Source organism: Anolis sagrei, chromosome 2 (assembly GCF_037176765.1).
Source record: "Anolis sagrei isolate rAnoSag1 chromosome 2, rAnoSag1.mat, whole genome shotgun sequence".
NCBI classification, from domain to species: Eukaryota; Metazoa; Chordata; class Lepidosauria; order Squamata; family Dactyloidae; genus Anolis; species Anolis sagrei.
In genome coordinates this window covers 236,517,915-236,539,825 of record NC_090022.1, presented here as the reverse complement: position 1 = coordinate 236,539,825, position 21,911 = coordinate 236,517,915, and the positions used below count along the sequence as shown (strand labels likewise).

General features: G+C 36.3%; 1 protein-coding gene across 5 annotated transcripts in view; it reads left to right on the top strand.

The window, feature by feature from the left end:
- ADAMTS19 (ADAM metallopeptidase with thrombospondin type 1 motif 19) overlaps positions 1-21,911 on the top strand; it is a 115,561-nt gene that overhangs the window by 37,978 nt on the left and 55,672 nt on the right. For all 5 annotated transcript variants that reach the window (XM_060762004.2, XM_060762003.2, XM_060762005.2 and 2 more), the window contains 2 exons: positions 2,963-3,006; positions 18,057-18,162. In XM_060762004.2, coding sequence (XP_060617987.2) covers positions 2,963-3,006; positions 18,057-18,162 — 150 coding nt within the window. The remainder of the gene's footprint in view (positions 1-2,962; positions 3,007-18,056; positions 18,163-21,911) is intronic.

Genomic DNA, 21,911 nt, shown 5'->3' with positions numbered 1-21,911 from the left:
TAGATGACATTATTTTAGACATACTTGATAGATCATTAAATAGGATGAAAGAGCAGAATGATTTAGAAATCAAACTCCAATCCAGAAATAATTTGGGTTTTCAAAATCTTTTAAGGGAATTTGGTATACAATAAGAAAAAGAGAGAGATAGAAGGATTTGTGAGACGATAGGCTAAAGCTGGGGTGGGAATAATGAATGTACATTAGGGCTTCAACTGTATTTGGTACTCTTGGTTTACTAAGACTTTAAAGCAGTTGAAAGTGGTGCCAGTAAATTTCAGACAATACCAAATCCACTGAAAGATTTCAGCAACAGTTATTTTACTAGTGATGCAATGTATGTTTAAAATTCAAATGCAACATAATGATCCTCCTCCATTCCTCTGAAAAGGACAAATAAAAAATGAAACATTTTATAGATTTATCTAGAGTATAACAAACTTTTATTGGGCAGTCTACTCCCAAAGGAATACATCTTTATTCTTGGAACTTAGGGAATGTTGTACATTTGTTTCAATGCAAACAGGATGCAAGTACATTTCACTCTTGCCAAAACATAACGGTTCTATTTCCCCAAACCCTCGTAATTAAACATTTGGAAGTATATCTCAACCAAGATAGAATTCAGCCAAAACAAAAGTCTGCATGTAATATAACTTAGTGAGTTTATTACTATAAATCTTGAAGCTTTGACAAACTACATTTTTGTGATTTTGTATTGAATGTTTTAATCCTATTTTTGAAATATGGGTTGATATCAGTGACAAAATGTAAATGTATTCCTGACACCCTTAGACTTTTTCCAAACTAGGATGGACTAGGAATGTAAAGAATACTTGTTAGTACTCAAATCATTAATGAAAGAAAGATGTCATAATACTTGTTATGCTTCGTTGAGGAGAAGGGGAATGGCCTTAGGAGTCTTCATTTTTCAGGACATATAGAAAATTCATTTGTGCAAATATAATCATAGTTTTCCTGTTGGGAAAAAAAAACATATTTGGGAAAAGAAACCATGAATTTGGTGCAAAGTACACTGACTCCAGCAAAGCAAAGCAAGCAAACAAAAAAAAAAAAAAACAAACAAACCCAAAACTCCTGATTTCCATGCAAACATTTTGAGTTTTGCACAGAAAATACATGCCGGAAAGCCACATGTAGGTTATTGTACAAAGGTCTGTATGCCGAGGCAGGCTACGTAACTTTTATGCAAACAGCATAAACATATGTAGCCAAGATCCTGCACCATCATCTTGGAGCTCCATCATCAGAGATATGACAGATGATGCCTCTCAATCTGGTCCGAGCACTACCAACCTTCAGTGTGGCAGCACCTCGACCAAAACATTTGCAAGGCTTTGGAGAAATATTGTCTGCCACATCCTGTCCAGTCATTGAATGCCTGCAGAACATGCAGCTGGTCCTGCCACAATTGCTGGACCAACTACCAATGCCTGGAAGTCTGCTCCAGGCATATTTTCCCAGAACCCCAATCTCAATTGCCTTGGAAAAGTTTCAGTCTTTGTGCTTTCTATTTTTTGGCATTACATTAATTTGTTCATGGCTTTAGATGTATTTTCCTGAATGGCATGGGGTTGAATTAGATTACTCTTGTGATCTCTTCCAACTCTGATTCTGTGAATCATCTACAATTACGTTATATTAAGCCAAGCTTAAAATATTGTAACTGCTGAACAGGATGCAACTGCTAAACAGACATGTGTTTGCATGAATGCATGGGCTCCTGCAAAGAAAAAAAATACGTAGTTTTCCTGCTTTCTGTGTTCAAACACTATTTTAGCTGAAATATCATTGTACTTAGTTTAATATGCTTTAGGTCCAGGTTAACTACAGAATCACCTTCTGTACAATCTGCCTTTTAGGACACTTAGGTCCTCTGGAGGACGCTTACTCCAACCCATCAGAACCTGACTGACAGCTGTCACTCAGAGAACCTTTTCATCTGTATCTGTGTCCAATACAAGTTTTAAAAGTATTTTTATCTATGTAATTTATTGTATATATTTGATGTTCATAATTTGTTGTACCCTGCCTCAAGCCATCAGGAGGAATTGGTAATAATAATAATAATAATAATAATAATAATAATACATGTTTTCAACTTGTTCCTTTAGTGTATGCAGCCATAATGACTAAATGAGGCTTCAGTGTCAATAAATAGGGCATATGAACCAATGGTTCAATCTAATGGAAAGCAGAAATGTTGTGATAAAATGTCATCTCATGACGAGTCCCAAAATAGGATTCAAATGTCATGAACTTTTTGGGGTTGCAAATTTTCCACTGATGTAGGACAAATACCCACACAATATCTTATTTCAATAAGTTTTATTGTATCTGAATGTATCATCAGTTCATTATTCAAGGCATTACTATACCCATTGCTTTTTCTGTTGTGATTAACTTATTTATACAGATCTATAAATGTGAAAAATGTTCTAAGCAAGTAACTGCAGTCCAGAATTTTCTGAAGCTCTGTGGGGTTTCTGTTTATTCAGATAATTTCATTGCTTTGATTTTTCATTTTCTTGAAACTATATCTATATGACTTGAACTTTATTGTTTTAGCCCTAGAATAGCAGGATCAATGTATCTAAATACAAGGAATGTTACGTATTGAAAATGATAAAGAGAGAAAGGATGCTACAGTGGCTTTAGTGAGGAAGTCAAGCAAAAGCAGTGAATTTCAGCTAGCCAGAATGAATTGCAAAGCTGGCATTATATAGACAGCAAATAAAGGGCAATAGTGCAAGAGTGTTTTTTAACATAATGAGCTCTAAGCCACAAGATTTAAGCTCATTGTAATCTTTTTTTAATGGAAGATTTTTCTAAAAGCTGTTAAACTATTAGATTATGTGCAAATGAACCCCATAGTTACTAGTACTCTTGACAGAAAGATTTTTTCCCCCAAGGCTTATATCTTTTTCTCTCCTGATTTTAGGAAGGATTTCTGTGTACATAAAGATGAACCATGTGATACTGTCGGTAAGTGATTATAAAAATTATGTTAACTCCAAAAGTCTATAAAATGTAGAACTGTAAAAGGATGTGTGAAGTTGTTCACAATATGTTTGGTGAATATTTTAGTCAGTTTAAAAGTAAAACTGTGATGAGCTGATGAGTTGATTTATGATTTGACTGTGTGTATTTTGGGGGGAGGGGATACATGCAAGCTTGATCATGCGGATGAATATCTTAAACTAGTTTAAAAGCAGTACAATTTTTTTTTTAAGTGATAACATGGTGTTCTGCCAAATCTATACTGGTTGAGAATTGTTGACATTCATGAAACTCATTGCTTTCCTTTCAGAAAATAGTAGGAACTAGGCAAGAGTTGCTGTTTATGTTCTTCTCACACTAGATCCATTTACATATATTAAGATGTTGGCTTGTCGTGAATGAGATACATATGTTGATAATGCTCATAACTGAATTCTATTACCAAGATAGCAAACTCCAATGGAATTGTGAGAAGCTGATATCCCCCCTTTTATGCAATGCACCCCAAAACTAATTCCAGGGGGCTGAGGAAACTTTTAGAATTGGGTTCTAGCGATCTCTAGGAAGTGCAGTGAGGCACTAGTGCCAACACAATACTGGTTTGGGTTCATGCTGCTTATGTAGTCCTGTTTTACTTTCCCTTTTGTTTGAGCAAGTAAAATAAATCAGAAAGGAAAATGTTCTATGTGCATTTCAATGCTGGATTAGTTACTCTGTACTAGACCAGAAATTGCAAGAATCCTGTTTTACACCTGGATTGTAAGCCTGTATTTTTTTAGAGCAATGGACTTGGAACCCAGATTTCAACTCAATGAAAAGTGTTCAAGTTTTCCTTTACCAAGAATGACCGCCAGTCTTAAGTAGACTTTTCTTAGGGCACAGCCATTCCTACAACAGAAACATCTCTCATACATTGTCGAATTATATATTCTCAAAGAGTGTGTTTCTTGTAGTTCAGTGTGTGTTTCCTTTCTGAAGACACTATATATTTAAAAAATTGTGAGTGAAGTTTTCAATTTGAAAGATGAATAGTTGATATTCACATTTTAGAAGGAAAGTATATAAGAAATAATTAATTTTCACAGAATGTATAGGGGGAAAGAAATAGGACATTCCGGGAATGCTTAAGGTGCTATTCATTTTGATGCCAGCCAATGAAAGTTAAAATAAAAAAATCACAAGTAATGTAGATGGAACATATTACAGCTGTCAAGAGTTTACAAGATTTGAAACACAATGTACATTCACATTATAATATGTGAAGCAGTAGAAATAAAATCAGGTTAGTATTATTCTTCTATTATTTGATAGCATATGAATACATTGGGCAGTAATACCTAATCCAAAGTTTGTGGCATGGAATGTTTATATATACATTTTCATGAAAATCACTTTGGTTTTAATTGGAGAGAGATGTATATGTAATTAATTTTCTAGTGAAACCAATGAGCCTTCCATTATGGCTTTCCATTATAACTAATTGTGCCTGTAATATTTTAATTCATACTCCTGCTGTGATATGGTCTCTTAACTAGACAATATAATAATGTTCTGTCTGGATCCATGACTGCAAAACATCTTTAGCTGTTATCATAAAAACACAGATTTTCACAATATCCGCTTTTCCTAGAAGAAACTATAATATGGAACTAAGGTTTTAAAAGTACCAGGACTGTGGCACAGCTGGCTGGGAGTCAGCTGCATTAAGATCACTACTGACTGAAAGGTCATGAGTTCAAAGCCAGCCTGGGTTGGAGTGAGCTTCTGACCAATTTGTGTAGCTTGCTGTCGACCTTTGCAGTCTGAAAACAGTTGCATCTGTCAAGAAGGAAGTTTAGGTATTGTGTTTGCGGGGAGGCTAATTTAACTAATTTACAACACCATAAAAATCTCAAGCAAGCATGAAAAAAATGAGGAAGTACTTCCGGAAACCATGCATCTTCCGTTCAAAATCATACAAACTTCCCTGAAAATTGTAGTGTTTGGCATAGAAAATAAATGGTGTAACATTTGAATTATGGAGTTTGTGCAAAAGAATATCTGTTTTCAGGTATCCATATGTATGTTTCATGTAGGATTGCTGTTATTATGTAGAAAACAACAGTTTTGTATGAGTAAAAATCTTGCACTGAAAAATGAATCTCATACAAACAACAAAACTCTATGCTCATTTTTTTGCAAAATTGCTGAATGTTGTACAATATTGTGTTAAATTTTTGTTTTGTTGCTTTTTGTGTTGAAAGGAGCAATAATGTTTTACATCCTTTCAGAGGGACACCTAATTAATTATTTCTAACTGGAATCAAATTATCTAAAAGCATTGGGTTGCATCAAACTTGCACTCAATGGAGTTCTGTTTATGTTGGAGATGGAGTTCTGTTCATGTTGGAGATAGAGGGAGTGGTTTTTAAAATAGTTCCTTCTTTCCTGCCTATATTCTATCGATTTCAAAACATTTTCCCGCTGTGTAACATTTGGGTCATACAATATTAAAACCAATGATGTAGCCTAATCCCACACCCTGAAACAATACATGGTTTTATTCATCCTGGGACCATTGCCCTTTTCCTTTTCCTATGAGTTCCTGGACAGCTGTACCTTCTTCCTCATGCTGTTTAACAACTACATGAAATTGCTGAATGCGGTCAGCTGGAGATGTTGATGGCAGAAAGAATGGCCCCTCTATAAACAGTAGAAATATATATGAGTGATCTAACATAGTGCTCATCTGTATTGGCAAATCGTCTTGTGATTTGGTGGACATTGTGCTTGTTTGGATCAGGTGTTCTTTTTGAAATATTCCTACAATGTATCTTCAAATGCTCCTCATTTCTCATGCATTTCCAAAACTCACCATGACTTTTCAATCCCAAGGCAAGATCCCTCCATTCCACCTCCCTTCCATATCCCCCTTCCTTGGAATTACTAAGACACACAATTTCACATGTTGACTTGTGAAGGATAGAGAAGGAACAAAACCTTGCCTCCACCACAGTTACCTAAACCTCAAGCAGAAAAAGAATATTTGTGAAACTCCCATATTCTTACAACCTTTTTGATGAGAATAATGACTTTGAGAGAGTAAATAACAAAATAGCCTGATGTTTACCAAGATTATTGACTATCTGAAAGAGTGTTCATTGATTTCCCCTACATTTTAAATAAGCCCTTTCAACGTTTTAAAAACCTCTTTCAGATGTAGAATTTTTTAATATAACTTTGAAAAATAAATATATAAATACCCTCTGGATTCATGTGTTTTTCAAGAAGCAACATAAAATAAATTGTGGATTCGGTAGATGTGATTGTCTCACAAAGATAATGCAGATAGAGCCTGATTTCAGAATTGATTTTAGAAGTTATGTTCCACTAAATAGCCATGCTTCCTGGTTCTTTCTAAGACTAGATAACCCATCAGTATAAATTGATCCTTACAGTAGACCTATTTCATACTGGATATTTTAAATGGTTAGCAGCCACTGTATGTTGAGCTAAGCTCTTCCTTTATTTATGAGGAATCTCTATGTTGGGTAGGAGTGAAATAACAGCTCAATTTCGCAAATAAAACATGGTGCTGGAGTGAGCCCTTAAACTGAGCAGTAAGATAAACAAACAACAATAATATTGGCTAAATCATAAAGCCCCAGCACTACATTCAGACCAATCTACTCACAGCAAAGTTTGAAAAAAATAAAATGCATTCTAACACTCAATATTTTATAGAACTTCAGGGTTGTCAATGAAAAAGTGTGCATGAACAATATCTAATGCATGCATTGTAATTGCTCTCTAAGGTCTATGTGACCAGCACAGAATGTAGTTAGAGCTTCTTTGTTGTTTAAGAGGATGCCCTCAGGATCTGACACTGCATGGTAACCATACCTTCTCATTGCTGGCCCTGGGTACAAAATATTGCAGTTACAGCATTTCTAGTATATCCCATATGATAGATCCCAACAAATAATACACGCAACAGGAAGATGTCAGCTATTGTCAAAATTGAGTTAAGCAGCCTTACTAAAACTATTGAGTCTGCCCCAGGGGTGAGAAAGGTGGTATAGAAATACAGTAAATAATAATAAATCAATAAAACTAATCATGGCAGTATACAGATGAGCCCTTCCACAGTGAAACCAATTTCCAAGACAGGTGGAGTCTCTTACTCCTTTCTAGACAACTATAGCTGGGGATGTTCTTGCTGGATTTCTCGCATTGAGTAGGGACAGTGTATGTGTGTTGGACATGATGGTCTATGGCCAACTCTGATTCTGAGACTCTATGACTAGTGCTAATTGTTTTCAGAAAGAAGGCAGTGCTTATCATCATTCTATGCAGCAGCCTTCTCTATACTGTGATATGTCAAGTCTTCAAATCTAATTTCTGTAAAATAAAAAAAGTTTTTGCATTCAAATCTTAAGTGCACATGGCATGTCCTTTGACTCAGCCTCCCTTGAAATAGAGTTTAAGTAACTAAAAACCACAAGTCAAAGGAATTGTTTATTTATTAGCAAGAGAATGGGAAAGCTGAAGAGGAACAGACTGAAATAACATAGACCAGAACAAGATAAGCTAGTTGTAAACTGTTCTCTGGAAGAACAAATAGCAGTGTTCACAATAATCGGCATTTCTCATAAATAATTTCCAGATGGAGCTTTTGGACAACAAAATGATAACCACTTACATTTTCTCTGCTTTGTTAAGTGGTCAATTTCCCTTCATTGTTGCTGAAAACATGAACACCTGAGACTGAGGAAGGGTGTCATAAGTGTTCCTTCAAGCAATTGAATAATTAAAATGATCAATGGTCATAGCAGTGTCCATTTGTCTGAATCTTTGTCGTAGCATTCTAGTTTTAATATTTAGAGTGGATCTACAGTGCCATGGCTCAATGCTAAAGAATCACAAGAGTTGTAGTTTTACAAGGTCTTTAGTCCCTTTTTATCAAATATTTCTGGTGCCTCACCAAATTCCAAATTCCAAGACTCAGTGGTACTGAGCCCTGGCTGTTAAAAGTGACATCAGGCTGCATTAGCTCTGCAAACCCCAAGATGCTTTATTTTGACATAAATGCTAAATTTTGTGTCTCAGTACTATTTGGTTTTTAAAATGTTTTTGTGTGGGTGTGCCTTTTAAAAATCCTACATTTAAATAAATTTAAATACATTTGATTGTGTAGCTCATGTAAATTCATGGGTCAATCTAAAACAAGTATGTGTGCCAAAGCATTAGATTTTCCTGTGTATAGCCTATACTCTATATAAATATCTGCCACAGTTATAGCAAACAGAAATACAGTGGGTCCTTGATATCTGTTAAGGCTAGGTTCAAGGATTTTCCATGGGCACCATAATATATATGATCATGTCCCATTGTGTACAATGGCATAGCAAAATGTTGTCCTTTATAAAATGGCGTGCTTTCTGGATTAAAAAAATACTTTCAAGCTGTGAAGGGTTGACTGTGGATACAGAATATGTGGATACAGACAATCCACTGTATTAAACAATTACACAAAACTTACACCATAAAAACTTGAGAGATAAGGGATAAGATTTGGCCTAAGTAGAATGAAAGCATGAGAATGCAGTAACATTCCATTACCCAGATTAATGGTTAGATGCCAATTTTAAAATCGGTTGGGTTTGGATTCTGTTCTTCTTATGTGACGTCACATAAGCTTTCAACTTTCCCCTTATCTATCTCTTATGTTGTTTTATTTCTATGTGTCCTTTTAGAATGGGAGTTTTGATCCCATTCCCTGGAAGCAATAAACAGGATACTGTCCTTCTGAAGTTATCTGGAAAGTGGGAGAACATTAATGGATGATGGTAGCCAAACAAATTGTGCCTGTTTTTTCATCTATCCCCTCAAACTGAGGAAGTTGGATCCTCATAGCATCCCTTCTGATGGTTGTTGAAAGAGGGAAGAACCACCACTGAGAGCTGCATAATAGCAGCTCACCAAATTGTGTGCACTTCTTCTCCCATTGCCATGCCACCCTAAAAACGAAATGAGATTGGCATGCCACCCTAAAAATGGAACATGATTATTTGCCTCATCAAGAAAAAGATAATCCCATTAATGACCTCAATATCTGTAGTTTCAGCACTATTTCTGGTACAATAGTTCTGCAGCAGTCCTCAAATAGCTGTAGTCATGTGTAGAGATGGGGATGATTTTCCTCCAGTATTTTTTCTATCCACAGCCAGTGTGCAGTCTCTTGACACAGCCACGCAAGTGTTGAGTAAATTGAACGCAGGAAGAGATAAGGGTCCAGTGAGGCTATGTGCTAGATGGGAGCTAGAATTAACAAAGCAGCAGTATTGTGGGATGGCAGCAAAAGTGTTAAAGTGTTTGCTTCAAATCTGGTATATTTCCAATTGCTTAAGCAACATGATTGCAACAAGACCTCAAGCTGGTGATAAGGTCTTCCATTGTTGAATGGTAATTCAATACTAATATGAATCACATAAAATTGTTCTATTTAGGTCTAGCAGTCAAATTACAATAACAAAAATAATTTCATTATATCACTAGAGATGCAGTGTGATTGCACTTGCCCTACAGCTTTGTTTCATGTTTCTTTTTCAGGATTTGGCTCTTTTTTCTTCTCATAGCTCTACATTAACATGTTTGGAAGTTGCAGCCTATATCAGTATATTGTGGAGTAAATCTTCTTCAACTCAGTCGAACTCTAAATTAGATATGTATATAGCTGTGCTATAAGTGACAAATTAGTCATCGTTTTTCCCTCTACTCTATGTTATAGCATGGAACACTTTCCAAGTAGCATATTTTTGTACCTCTTAAATAACATCGGCGAAGAAAGCTCTTTGCCCTCCTCCTCTTCCTCCCCTTTTCCCTAATGGGAAACACTTGGTATTCTGAAAGAAAATGAATATTAGTTTCTTAGAAACAGAGCTGCAAGTCAAAGTTAATTTCCCCCAAGTCATGCTCTGAAATATGTGCATCTCAGAAACACTTGTTTGTTTGTTTTTTTAAAAAAGGAGATAGAAATACATGAATATAATATTTATCACAGTTGGTATTTCTATGATTTAATGCATTTCAAATGTATTCAGAGGAAATTATGACAACTGAAGACTTTTGAGTGGTTTGAGATCTGATGGTTTGGTGTATTGCAGTTTATATTCAAAGATCTTGTACTATTACAATGAGAAATATACATGTTAAATTCTAATACTATTTAGCAGTAATAGTTGCTATAATTCATTCTAAAATGAGACAATCTTGTTTTAAATATGGCATGTGTTTATAATTTTTATGAAAAAAATAAAAATAAATATTCATTCAGATTTAGTTCTGAGATGTGTATGGTTGTTCTTGTTTTTGGCATGAAGATAATCATATCCTTATATCCTCATATCCTCCCATATTCTAGCCTTCTAATACAGGGCAGTAGGTTGCACTGGTTGGTTAGCTCTTGTGGTCTCTTCCAATTCTATGACTGTGATTCTTTAGCCCCCTCTCCCCAAAACTTCCTTTGTGTTTTGCGGTGCACTCAAAGACCTGGATCTAAATCCAATATTCATTTCAGTTTTTGACTCTTCTCTTTTATCTCACAGCCCTCAGAGCTGCCTAAAAGCTAGTAGTGAAATGTTCTGAAGTCCTCTGAAACAGGTTTTTGGGTTATCTGCTGCTTGTCCTTCTCCCCGCACCTAAAGTAAATTCCGTTCTTGGATGAAATTCAGCCAAAATTCTCCATGTATATATTAACAAAATCTACCTTCATATTTTGTTTCCATCATTCCAAACTCTTGTACATGGATGTCTTCCTAAAATATGCTGCAAGCTTATTTACTTTCCCGTCCATCATACTTCATTAGCTCCTCAAATTTGACTTTCCCCTTTTCAACAATTGGGAATGTTTTTAGCAGCATGTTTTCTGATCTTCACTGGAAGTTCTTCATTATTTTAACTCTCATAAACCTGTCTGGCTTTCTCCTCTTTTTTTAGATATTCAGAACAAAACTTTTCTTTAAGTTTGTTCTCCATATTTCCTGGCCCAATAGGGTTAATTTAATATAAGTGGGTTTGGGTATGGTGAAATGCTTGGATTCCTTGTAGCAGAAGTAGAGAATGCTGCCCACATTTTCGTCGAGATTTGAAAAGAGCTGTCCAAGATGATGAACCTATTTTAAGGATAGAGCTCAGATAAGGTTTAAAACTTGGGTGTTTCCAGTATGACAACTGTGCCAGTGGTATCTTTTTTAAATGTGGTGTGTAGACAGCAGCTTCCCTGGGTTACCAGAAGCAAATGTGTTAAACCTGCAGGAGTAGCATATGGGATTTGGTATAAAGTGAATTGCTGCATTCTAAGGCAATTTGGAGGTATGCTTTGTGGCTTTTTGTGTGTGTGAAAAATCAGCTTTAAAAAGAAATATGGAGATTTGAAGGCTTTGTAGAGAGATTGGGAAGCCATGATAATGGAGCCCACCAGTCACACTTTTTCCATCTCTGCATGAAACCGAATTTCAAAGAAGTCAATACCTCAACAGGAAAGATCTCAAGTATCATTGAAGATGGTTTTTGCATATGGCTGCTATGTCTTTTCTACTGCTCAAAGCCAAATGATAGCTTGGTATCAGTTGGATCTGAATGTATAGGCTGACCAAACAGTTTCTCCTTATACTTACGCACAACTTTCAGTTGTATTCTTCATAAACTAAGGCTATAGTTCAAATGCACACATCTGGGTTCAATTCCCAGTGAACTCATTGAGAGTTACTTTTGAGTTAATGTATGTATCTGATTATGTCTTCAGTCCTGTTTTGTGTTCTTGCACACAGAAAACATCAGCTCTTTCAACTTCCCCTTCCTTACAATTTTCTTTGTAAAAATTATCAGAATTCTCCTACTGGTTTCAAGCAGAGATGTTTCAGGCAAAGGTGTTAATTTCCAGTTTTGTAAAAATCCATGGGATTGACTGGAGAAAGATCATTACAAAAGATCAATTGTTCACTCTCCGCCCCTACTTTTAGTGGATTTAACCTTGGAACCATTCCAGCTGTGTTAATAAGCCACAGGAAGAAGCAGAGAACATATATGTATATTTAAAGAAAATCTTTCTTTTACCTAATGCTGTGATTGCTAAGTAGGAGCAGCTGCTCACTCGAAGCCAGTTTCTGTTGCTTAACACATGACATTAATAACAAAGGACAAGACTTGAACTTAGTTCACAACTAGTAGTTGGTTGATTTACATTCAGTAGCAGGCGTTTGATGTGGCTTTCAAGCACAAGGTCAACTCTGCTTAATAAGAAATAAAGTAATACTGCATAGTTTGACTTTGATATTTTGTAATCATCTAGATTCCAGAAATATAACTTTTTTCAAAAGAGTTAATCAAGAAATGACAGAAGCATCTCTCAGATTTTTTTTACCAGACTTTTGTGTATAGTAAGGAGGAGCAATGCATTCCATTTTTATTCATTCTTCTATAAAAGTAAAACAAAAAAAGAACAAAACACCTAAATGACTGATATTTTTAAAATAATAAAAATGTCAGATACAAAACATTAAAGTGAAAATAATTTTTATCCTGGTGAGTCGAAAAAATATTACTGTTGCAGCTGAAAACTCCAAAGTGTATATCATCCCCTCTTTGGAATGAAAAAGTGGAGTGTAATCCTCCCCCTTCCCCAAGTATTCCTAGTGAGACAGTTGAGATGATGTCCTGCAAATTACTGATATTTCTGTTACCATGACCATATTGAACTAGAAACTTACTGTTTATGCTTTTTGTTCTGAGCATTGCTTTTAGTAGCTGTGTGGAGAGGCAGGTAACAAATTGTTGTTATATTGAGAATTGCTATGGTAAGAAATCTTGTCTTTAAGGTTGTTTAAATGTTCAACTTTAAAGAGAAGATTTCTTTCCACAGCCGTTCTCATGAGAAAAAGGAATAATCTTCTCTCAATATAATTATATTTCATTAATTTTGTTTAAATTTTAAACAAAGCTACTGGAAGCTGATTATCCTGAAAACTGGGAATGCAGATCATAGGTATGCTTTTGCCATCTAGCTTTTTAAAAATAATTTTGGCTTGAGCCATGTGTTTGGAGGATGCTGTAGATTGTACAAGGCTAGAGATATAAAATTACCAGAAATTCTGAAGAGAGGGGTACAATAAGCATAAAAGTGCAGTAAAAAGCCTTTCACAAATCTAACACATTCTGTGTGCCTTTGCTTGACATAAAATATTATTTTTGATACATTAAAAGTATCATTTCCAGAAAATATTTATAAATTGAATTTACTTTTCAAATTATTATTGTTTTCTCTGAGGACTGCATTAAAAGTTAGCTTTGGTTTTATGTTAATTGGTACTGTGTGGCTAAGGCTGTCTATATCAACTCTTATTTAAGGTCTTTGGGGGAGCAAGGAAGTATTGTATATGTATATTCTGGGTTTATTAAGATAGATTGTGTGTCCACATGCCACCAATGAATCCCTGCAATGAAATGCTATCCCACAATGAAATCAGCCATCAGGTGAGGAAAAAAGGTTCCTCATCCTAGTATATATAGTCCCGGAAGCATATCTTTTAAAGAATTATCTGCCTTGTAACCCAGCTAAAGGAAAAGCTAAAGTAATTTAATATTGACTTTGTGTATTGTTGGTAGATTTTTCTAATCAGCCCACTGAGAACCTTGCTTGGTTAATTCTGTACTGTGTTTCCTTTACCATTCCTATTATGTTTGTATAATAAATCAGACAGGACCCCTGTTAATTAGCAAAATTAAAAGCACCAGTGTAAATCTGATGTGTATGTTTTCTGTCAGTGCATCCTCTAACCCAACTCAGAACTACTCTGACTGAAGAACACAATGGTTTCATTGTGGAAGAGAGTTATCAGTCCACTGATAGGTACACTAAAGTGTTTGGACTGTATTAAGCATTAATTTTTCTGTGACGAAGTGATAAATGGAGGCCCTCATTGAAGATGTGGAATCTCTGTCCCACTTTTGTCAACTTACTGTGATTCACAAAGTAATAGCAAATCTACAATCAGGGATTCTCTCATTTCTTCAAGACTTCTGATATATCTACTGTTTTGTTTTAAGCAGAACCTTTGCAGCCTGTTTAGCATATTCACTCAAGTTGGGAGAAGTGGATGCATTTGTTTCTTTCCTGGTAGAGACAAAATAGATTTTCTTGTATCTCTCCTACTTTTCTTTCCCCCCTCCCTTCTTCTTCTTCTTCTTCTTTTTTTTTTTTTTGTGAATACTAGATTCTTAGGGGAAAACAGAGAGAGAGAGAGTTATATACAGCCAGTTGTTCAGTCTCAAATTCTTGCTACATCAAACAGTAATAGCAACTTGATACCACTTAACGATAACAGCTTCATTCTGTGCAGTTGGGGGTTTGTATTTCTCTGGGGTGATTGAAATTCTGTGATGGAGAGCTCTTAGTCCAGGCTGGAATCAAGGTCAGCAAAACGATTTCCCCAAGAAAAATAAGTTACTTCACAAGATGCTAAAAAGATATACTTTATTTACTAAAGTCATGCTCTCACATCCTAGTGAAGAGCACATTCAAGGAACATGGACAAACATTCTGTAAAATACTCTGATGGTTATAATCAGACCTACAGAACACAAGTCCTGCGACGACTGGGTGTATGGCACATAGACCTCCAAGATAAAAGATATCAAAGACCTCAAACTTCAAACCTCCCTCTCCCAATTTAGATCATTTTACCATCTGTGATGGCATTTTTTTGTTCAGATTGTTCAGTTCAGATGTCAAATATAAGGTGATCAACCAGAAATGTATAGAGGCAACTCTTTTCAATGTAAGAAACTGAGAAACAGGTGCTCTTCATCATGAAACAACAGCATTATGTTACAGATGTCAGATTTTGTAGAAAGATAAAGTGAACTCTAATGATGAAAGAATTCTTCTGGAAAAGTAGGTAGAATTGAGTGAATTTATTACCTTCCACTGTTATAGACATCTTCTAAAGTTGGAGACAATGTTTCAGAGCTTTAATAAAGAAGCTAACTTGCTGGCTATCTCACACTCTTAACAAAATCTCTCAATTTTCACATAGTCTCCTTTGCCCACATACTTCCACGTGCCCTTGAATGCAATCTATGTTTTTTCTAGCATCTACTTACTATATATATATATAGACACACACACACACACACATACACCCTTTGGTTATCTATATTTGCTTTCATTCTTTTACTAAGTAGTTTTGGATTTCCTGGCTGAGAACTTTCTACTGCTTTGATTTGAAGTAGCAATGTATAGCTTATAAAATAATATACAAAGATTTAGTAATGTTCTTTTGTGATTTTCATATAGTTCACTGAAAATGACCTAAAGAGCATTCACAGGCTCAAACATATCAGATGTTTTAACAAATAAAAACCTGTGCTTCCAGGCTCAAGGCTCACTCCAGGGTCACGCTTAAGTTGCAGACTTAAATTTTCAGGGGCAGTGTAGCCCCGTTCAGCAAAGGTTGATCAGCTTTTTGATTGACCAGGAGCTCCTCTGTCTTCTCTGGGTTAAGTTTCAGTTTGTTCTCTTTCATCCAGATCATGCTAAATAGTGTGAATGTTCCTTCTGTTGACTTGTGGCAAATTTATGCATTTCATAGGGTTTTACAAATACTCAGAGGCAGTTCTGCCAGTTCCGTCTTCTGAAATGTAGCTTATAGTGTGTGGTCTTTGTTGGCATTTATCCAAGGATTAACCAGGGCTGACCCCTATATATAAAAATACTTCATACAGCTCTTTGATGTATAAACACTTAAAGAGTGACCAGCTACTTTTGGTTCTACATTTAAATATTTCAAATCAAGTTGCATCTAAACTGTTGTTAAATTTGGAGGCCAAAGTAATTTTCAGTTACTTTCTACAGGATAAAAAGAAAGAAAATGGGGGTGGACCACTTTTAAAACTGACTGGTTTTTGTTGTATTGTTTTTGCCTGAGCATTCATTGATGTAAACTCACTTCTTTGAATGCAGTGCAGTGTAAGTGACCAACTGTATTCACAGCTGACCAAAGCTGAGGAAAGCCCAAATTCTGCTCCAGAATTTAGGCTTTACCCCAACCTGATAACCCAAAACAAGGCTGGGTTAAGATGACCTTGCCTTGGTTATCAAGGATCGGCTCCTTTTTGGGAGGAATTGGCCAGACATCCACCTGTGCCAAACTGATGTTGGCACATGTGGACATGATCACCGGATTCTTGCCCTCCCTGGACCCTGTTTTGCTGTTAAAAATGAAGAAATGGCCCCTTCCCTAGACTGAAGGCTCAATTGCAAGTTGAAATGATATGGAGCTTTGGAGAGGAGAGGGAGGAATTCAGAAGCACCATGGGAACAACGCCCAGAGGCAGGCTGGCCGCATCCCTGTCAAGACCTTTAGTCAGCAGCAGTGTCGCACATTGACCAAGCTGGACCGCAAGAACCAGGCCTGGCAATTCCGCCAACAGCGAAAGGAGGCCATGCTAGAAGAGAAGCGGAACCTGGGCCGTAAGGATGGGCCACCACACCTGGTGGTTGTGGTGCCGCTGCATGCCAACATTGTTGCCCAGGTGGAGATTCTGTCGTGTGCCATACCAGGGGGGGCCCACCAGGCTTCGCTTTGCTCTGCCCCTAATTCAAGCTGCGGTGGCGTTTTGTGGTGGCCAACACAGACATTCAAAGCATGGATTCGAAAAAGAATGCTGCTCAAGCTGACTTCAGTTTAAGGGCATAAGCTTTGGAATTCCCTCCCACCAGAGATTAGATCTGCTCCTTCCCTCCTGACCTTTAGGAAACTAATAAAAACCTGGCTTTGGAATGTGGCATTTGAGGATTGAGTCAATAACCCTTGTCCACATGGAAGGATGGCGATGAAAGGTGACTGTACGGACGATTTGGCTTGTGTAATGTGATGGTGATGTTTTATTGTACTTATATTTTAATGTATAATGATGATGCATTGTGCTGTTTTTGTATATTACTGTATATGAATACATGTTGTGAACCGGCCTGAGTCCCTCCCTGGAGGTGAGAAGACTGGTATATAAAACTTCTAAATAAATAAATAAACTCTGTTGTATCAATTAGTTCCAAAACAGGGCCTGCAGAAGTCTCCAGACCCAGTAAGGAGTGGCTTCTTTATTTTTTAATGGCAAAACAGGGTCCAGGGGGTGAGGGGGGGAGAGAACGGCACTGTCATCACATCTCTGTGGACTGTCTGAACCTGTGAAGGTGTAGTGGTTGTAGGGATTGCCCCCTGGGATCATACATGGTGATTCCAGGAGGTAGTCCCCATAAGGCCCATACCTGAGAAGTCTGAATCTGTCCAGGTCTTTATAAAACCTGGATTAACCCTGAGATTCCAGGTTTTTTTCCAGGTTAATCAACATTATCCTGTGGTGTCATCAGGATAATATGTCCCCTACATTGCTTTAAATGGGAGTGCAGATAGGGCCTATGTTTTAACAAAAATAAACTGAGGACCTTTCTTCAAAGATATTTACAGTAATCTTAGAACTGTCAGCATCATCATTATTTTTTTCTCACTGTACTCTACCTGGATGCAGTGAACAGCCAGACTGCCTTTGCATCTGTATTAAAGTATTTCATTTTCAAAATACTGAACTTGTATTGCTATATGTTTGAGGAAAATGCAGCATGAACATGCCAACATAAATGTTCAATTCATTTGTTCGATATCTTTTTTAAAAACTGGTGCCTTCCTAGTGAGTTCATTTATTCAGTTATTTTTTAATTTATTCACAGTTTGCTTGTTCATCATATCATCACAACTTTCCCATTTCATTTGATTTAAGCAGTTAAGGAGGAATAAATTGGTGCCATGATATCAAGGCAAGGCACAATTTTCTCACCTGCATTGTGTATTGCTCTTTATAAAGTCACAAGCTGCTGTGCTTCTTGTTGGAAATAGATTGTATTTTAGTAAATTGGATATCAGAACATAATAACATTGTGATGATGGTGGCGGCAGTGGTGGTACACAATATAATGTTTGTGATTTTTTTTGCCCTAGGAATTGCTTATCTAAATGGGATGTGCAGTGAAAAACGAAAATGTATTATTGCAGAAGATAATGGCCTGAATCTTGCCTTTACTATTGCTCATGAAATGGGTCACAAGTAAGTAGATGAAATTTTCTCCATGTATGGCATAAATCTTACTAGAGTAGGCTCATGGAATTAATGGAATTTATCTATGTGTTAACTTGCCATTTAGCAATTGATTGAACAGTCCAGTCTAGTTGGAAGTTACCAACATGATGCCAGCTTCTCTGTGTGTAAACCTTATATTGCTGTTCCAAAGGATAGCACCTGAACCAAAGACCTCAGTTTTTTTTAAAAGGAGATTTCAAGTAAACATTAGGTGGCACTGCCTTATGGGGTAAGTACTACTGAACAATGAAATAGACTGCCTTAGAAGATATTGCACTCTGTTATTGGAGATTCTTTTAATGATGTTAGAGGTCCATTTCATGGGGTACTGTATAGTGATGGCTAATGGCCCTTGGGGAACCTTCAGATTTATTCTGTGTTGTAAAAGAACAGCTTCCAGCATTCATCTCCATTGGCTATGCTGGCCAAATGTACTCCAACCTTTTTTGAAAAACTATAACTAATGTAAGAATTGCAAAGTAAATATAAAATAGAGGATTCCACAATAAATCGGGCAATCATTTTGTTGAATTTCATAATAAAAGTATAACTCATATCACAAATATGAGTTATACTTTTTAATTTATTATGTATCTGTGTTAAACAAAACAAGGAATAGTCTGCTTTTCAGACTTCAGAGGTGTGTCCAACACAGGTCTGATTGAGCAGTGATACCTGCACCGGCTATTCTCAGCCTGAGCGTCAAATAAGAAATCGTCAACCAGGACGACTGAAGTAATTCTAATAATCAGAAGGATTGATTTAGGAGTAGTGACCCTCATCCTTTGGACTTCATCTTAAAATAAGCTAGGGAGCATTGTGGAAGCCTGAGCCACTTGGTGCAAATTAAAATAGTATGAGTCCTAAAACATTTACTGCTAATGATTAGTAGTAAAGGCAGCTGTTCTGAATAATATGAATTTTCCATACTGTTTTAAAGGACATCCCCATGTCATGGCCAGTTTGTTATGTTACCAAGGAATAAATATCCCTGTATTCCAGGAAGGATATAACTGACTAATAAAATGTGAATATTGCAACTTAACCATTTCAAGAATAACTCCAGATCCAACTGTACATTCAGCCCTGGTTTTAAAGACATGTTTAACTTTGCCTGGAACATGTAAACTGTGGAGTGAAAATACAATACCGAAACAATTTCCTTAGTTGGAATGATACAGAGAGTGGTTGTGAAGTTATTACATGTACAATTTCTCTACAAATCTTCAATTAGTTATGTAGTCCTCTCCAGTTAGCCTCAAGTATTCACACATTTGGTTCTGACAAATGACACTATGAAATACAAGACAACTGGGATTCACTAGCATTTTCCACTTTCGTTGACCTTTTGAACAGATGTTTTAACTCTGGCCCAGTTTCAGTCTTCTCTGTTTAACAGCTAAATTGCTGTTTCAAATCATTCTTGCATTTCATCTCCTGTTTTCTTTTCTTTTACATTTAATTACAACTTTGTACAGGTGATAGTTGAATCTCTGTCCAAGCCTATTTCTCTATTTAAATATTTTGTGTGGGCATGTGCTGCAATCTTATACATGTCTATGCAAAAGCAAATTTTTATTAAGTTAAGTGGCTCTTTCTCTCTGGCAAGTATTGGAGGATTTGCAAATTTGAACAAAATCTGACTTATTTCACATTTTCTCAATAGTATTCTAATCTTTCCCATTTTATTCTTTTCTAAGTTTGCTCACAAAGCATATAGATTTAAAGTGAACCTTCTGATAGAAATTGTTTTAGAAAATATTCATTCAAAAATATTTAAATGCATAATTAAAAGCAAAATTTTGCATGATTTTTGTAGAATAGCAGATGATAACGCAAAGGGGACTGAATGGAATGGAAAAGAAAAACCTATCACAGTCTAGAAATGTATGGCCGTAGCTTTTTTAAAAAAATAATTTTTATTGATTTTGTGTTCCAACAACAGATCAGTGCAAGAAAAAGGCCGTAGCTTTCTTCTTTGTTTTGATGGTGTTTCCTATTGGCAAAATCTCTCTTATATTGCTCATCTTCTCTTTGATATTTCTACAAATATTTCCAGTCTACCCATTTTTAAGGAGTGCTTCCCCCATTTAAGAAGTTAAGCACCAAGCTCCTATGAAGTAATCTAATAATACCAAAATGCTTAATTGCCAGCAACTTTCCCCCTTGCTATTTTGTAAATATGTCAGACAGAGATATCTGGTAATGGAAGAGCTTTAATTGCTGCACTCTCTTTCAACTGGAATGGTTCATATGTTATCTTTTCAGTGAGTTAATCGTTTTTCTGCTTCTACCAACATCCTTTCAAACTTATGCTAGAAGCATTTGGAAGTTGAGAATACTTCCTTATAGTTCCCCTTTACCAATACCTCCATGTTTGTGACTACTATTCAACTCATTCTCAGCAATAATATCATCCATCCCATTATTTATATAATACCTTTGTGCAGTCACTCCTAGGCACTTTAAGGTTGAAACTATGATGTGCTTCTTTCTTTAGTCGGGTGGACCGCGGGGGCCTTACTTTGAAGCTCAGGAGTCCTAGCAAGTAAGACATCTCCAGATTGAACATCAAACAAGATTTTTATTTTCTCAAAGACCTTGACAGGCTTGGCACAACTTGTTGAGGTTACAAATACAAACAGTCAACTTATAAAATTATGTGGATGTTCCTTTCTTACTTTTCCCTTCAGCTGCTGAGTTAACTTCTTCCAATGGTGGTGAAATCCTGGAATACTCTCTACGCTAGCCCTGAGTCGCTATACTAGAAAGGGCAGGTTTTGCCTCAAAGCTAGCTTGGAGGCAAAGTAGTTAGAGCTTCTTCCAGTGGCAGAGAAATCCTGGGATATTCTCTGTCCTAGTGCTGCTATTTTAGAAAGAGCAGGTCTTTCCCTATCTAAACTCAGAACTAGATTTAAAGGCAAGAGGTTTTGGCCTTCAACTCCCAGAAATCCTAACAGCTGGTAAACTGGCTGGGATTTCTGGGAGTTGTAGGCCAAAACACCTGGGGATCCACAGGTTAGGAACCATTGCAATCGTCCTTCTATTTTTCTTAGATTTTGCTCCATGATCTGCCAAATTGCTTACGTAAGTTTGTAAATCAGAACTAACATTCAATCCTCTCACATTGGGTTCCGATTTCTTTCATACTATGACTTTTAGATTGCAGAGGACAAATATTGTACTATTTTTAAATCTATGTAAACCATTATGGGAGCTTTTCAGATAAAGTGTAGCATGAAATGGTTTAAACGAAGAAACAAACCACCTGCATTACCCTGACATTACTAGTTCTGTTTTACTATCAGGCCAGATTCCTGGCTAAGAGGAGATTATTGGGTTGTCAGCTGAGGAATTTTTAAAGTAAAGATGGACCCAAAGAGCCTGTCAGGAAGATTTCTTTCACAGATGGAAGCTGGTTTGCTGTGCAGAAGAGAAAGTACAGTGTTCACATATTTTGGATTTAGGCCAGCAAGTTGCAGTTGCAGTGTCTTATGTGTATAAGTAGAGAAAGAGAGAGATTAAGAAAGATTTACATTAAATCAAGCTCTTAGTAGCTACATTGCTTCCAGAAAATTAGATTATCTGTAAGTTTATGTAACCATGAGATACCTGCTGCATAAAATAATTTATACAGCCACAGCTATGTTACTTATCCTGTTGCTTTTTTAACCCCACGTTCTTTCAGTCTTCCTTCATTCTCTACCCTCCACAGA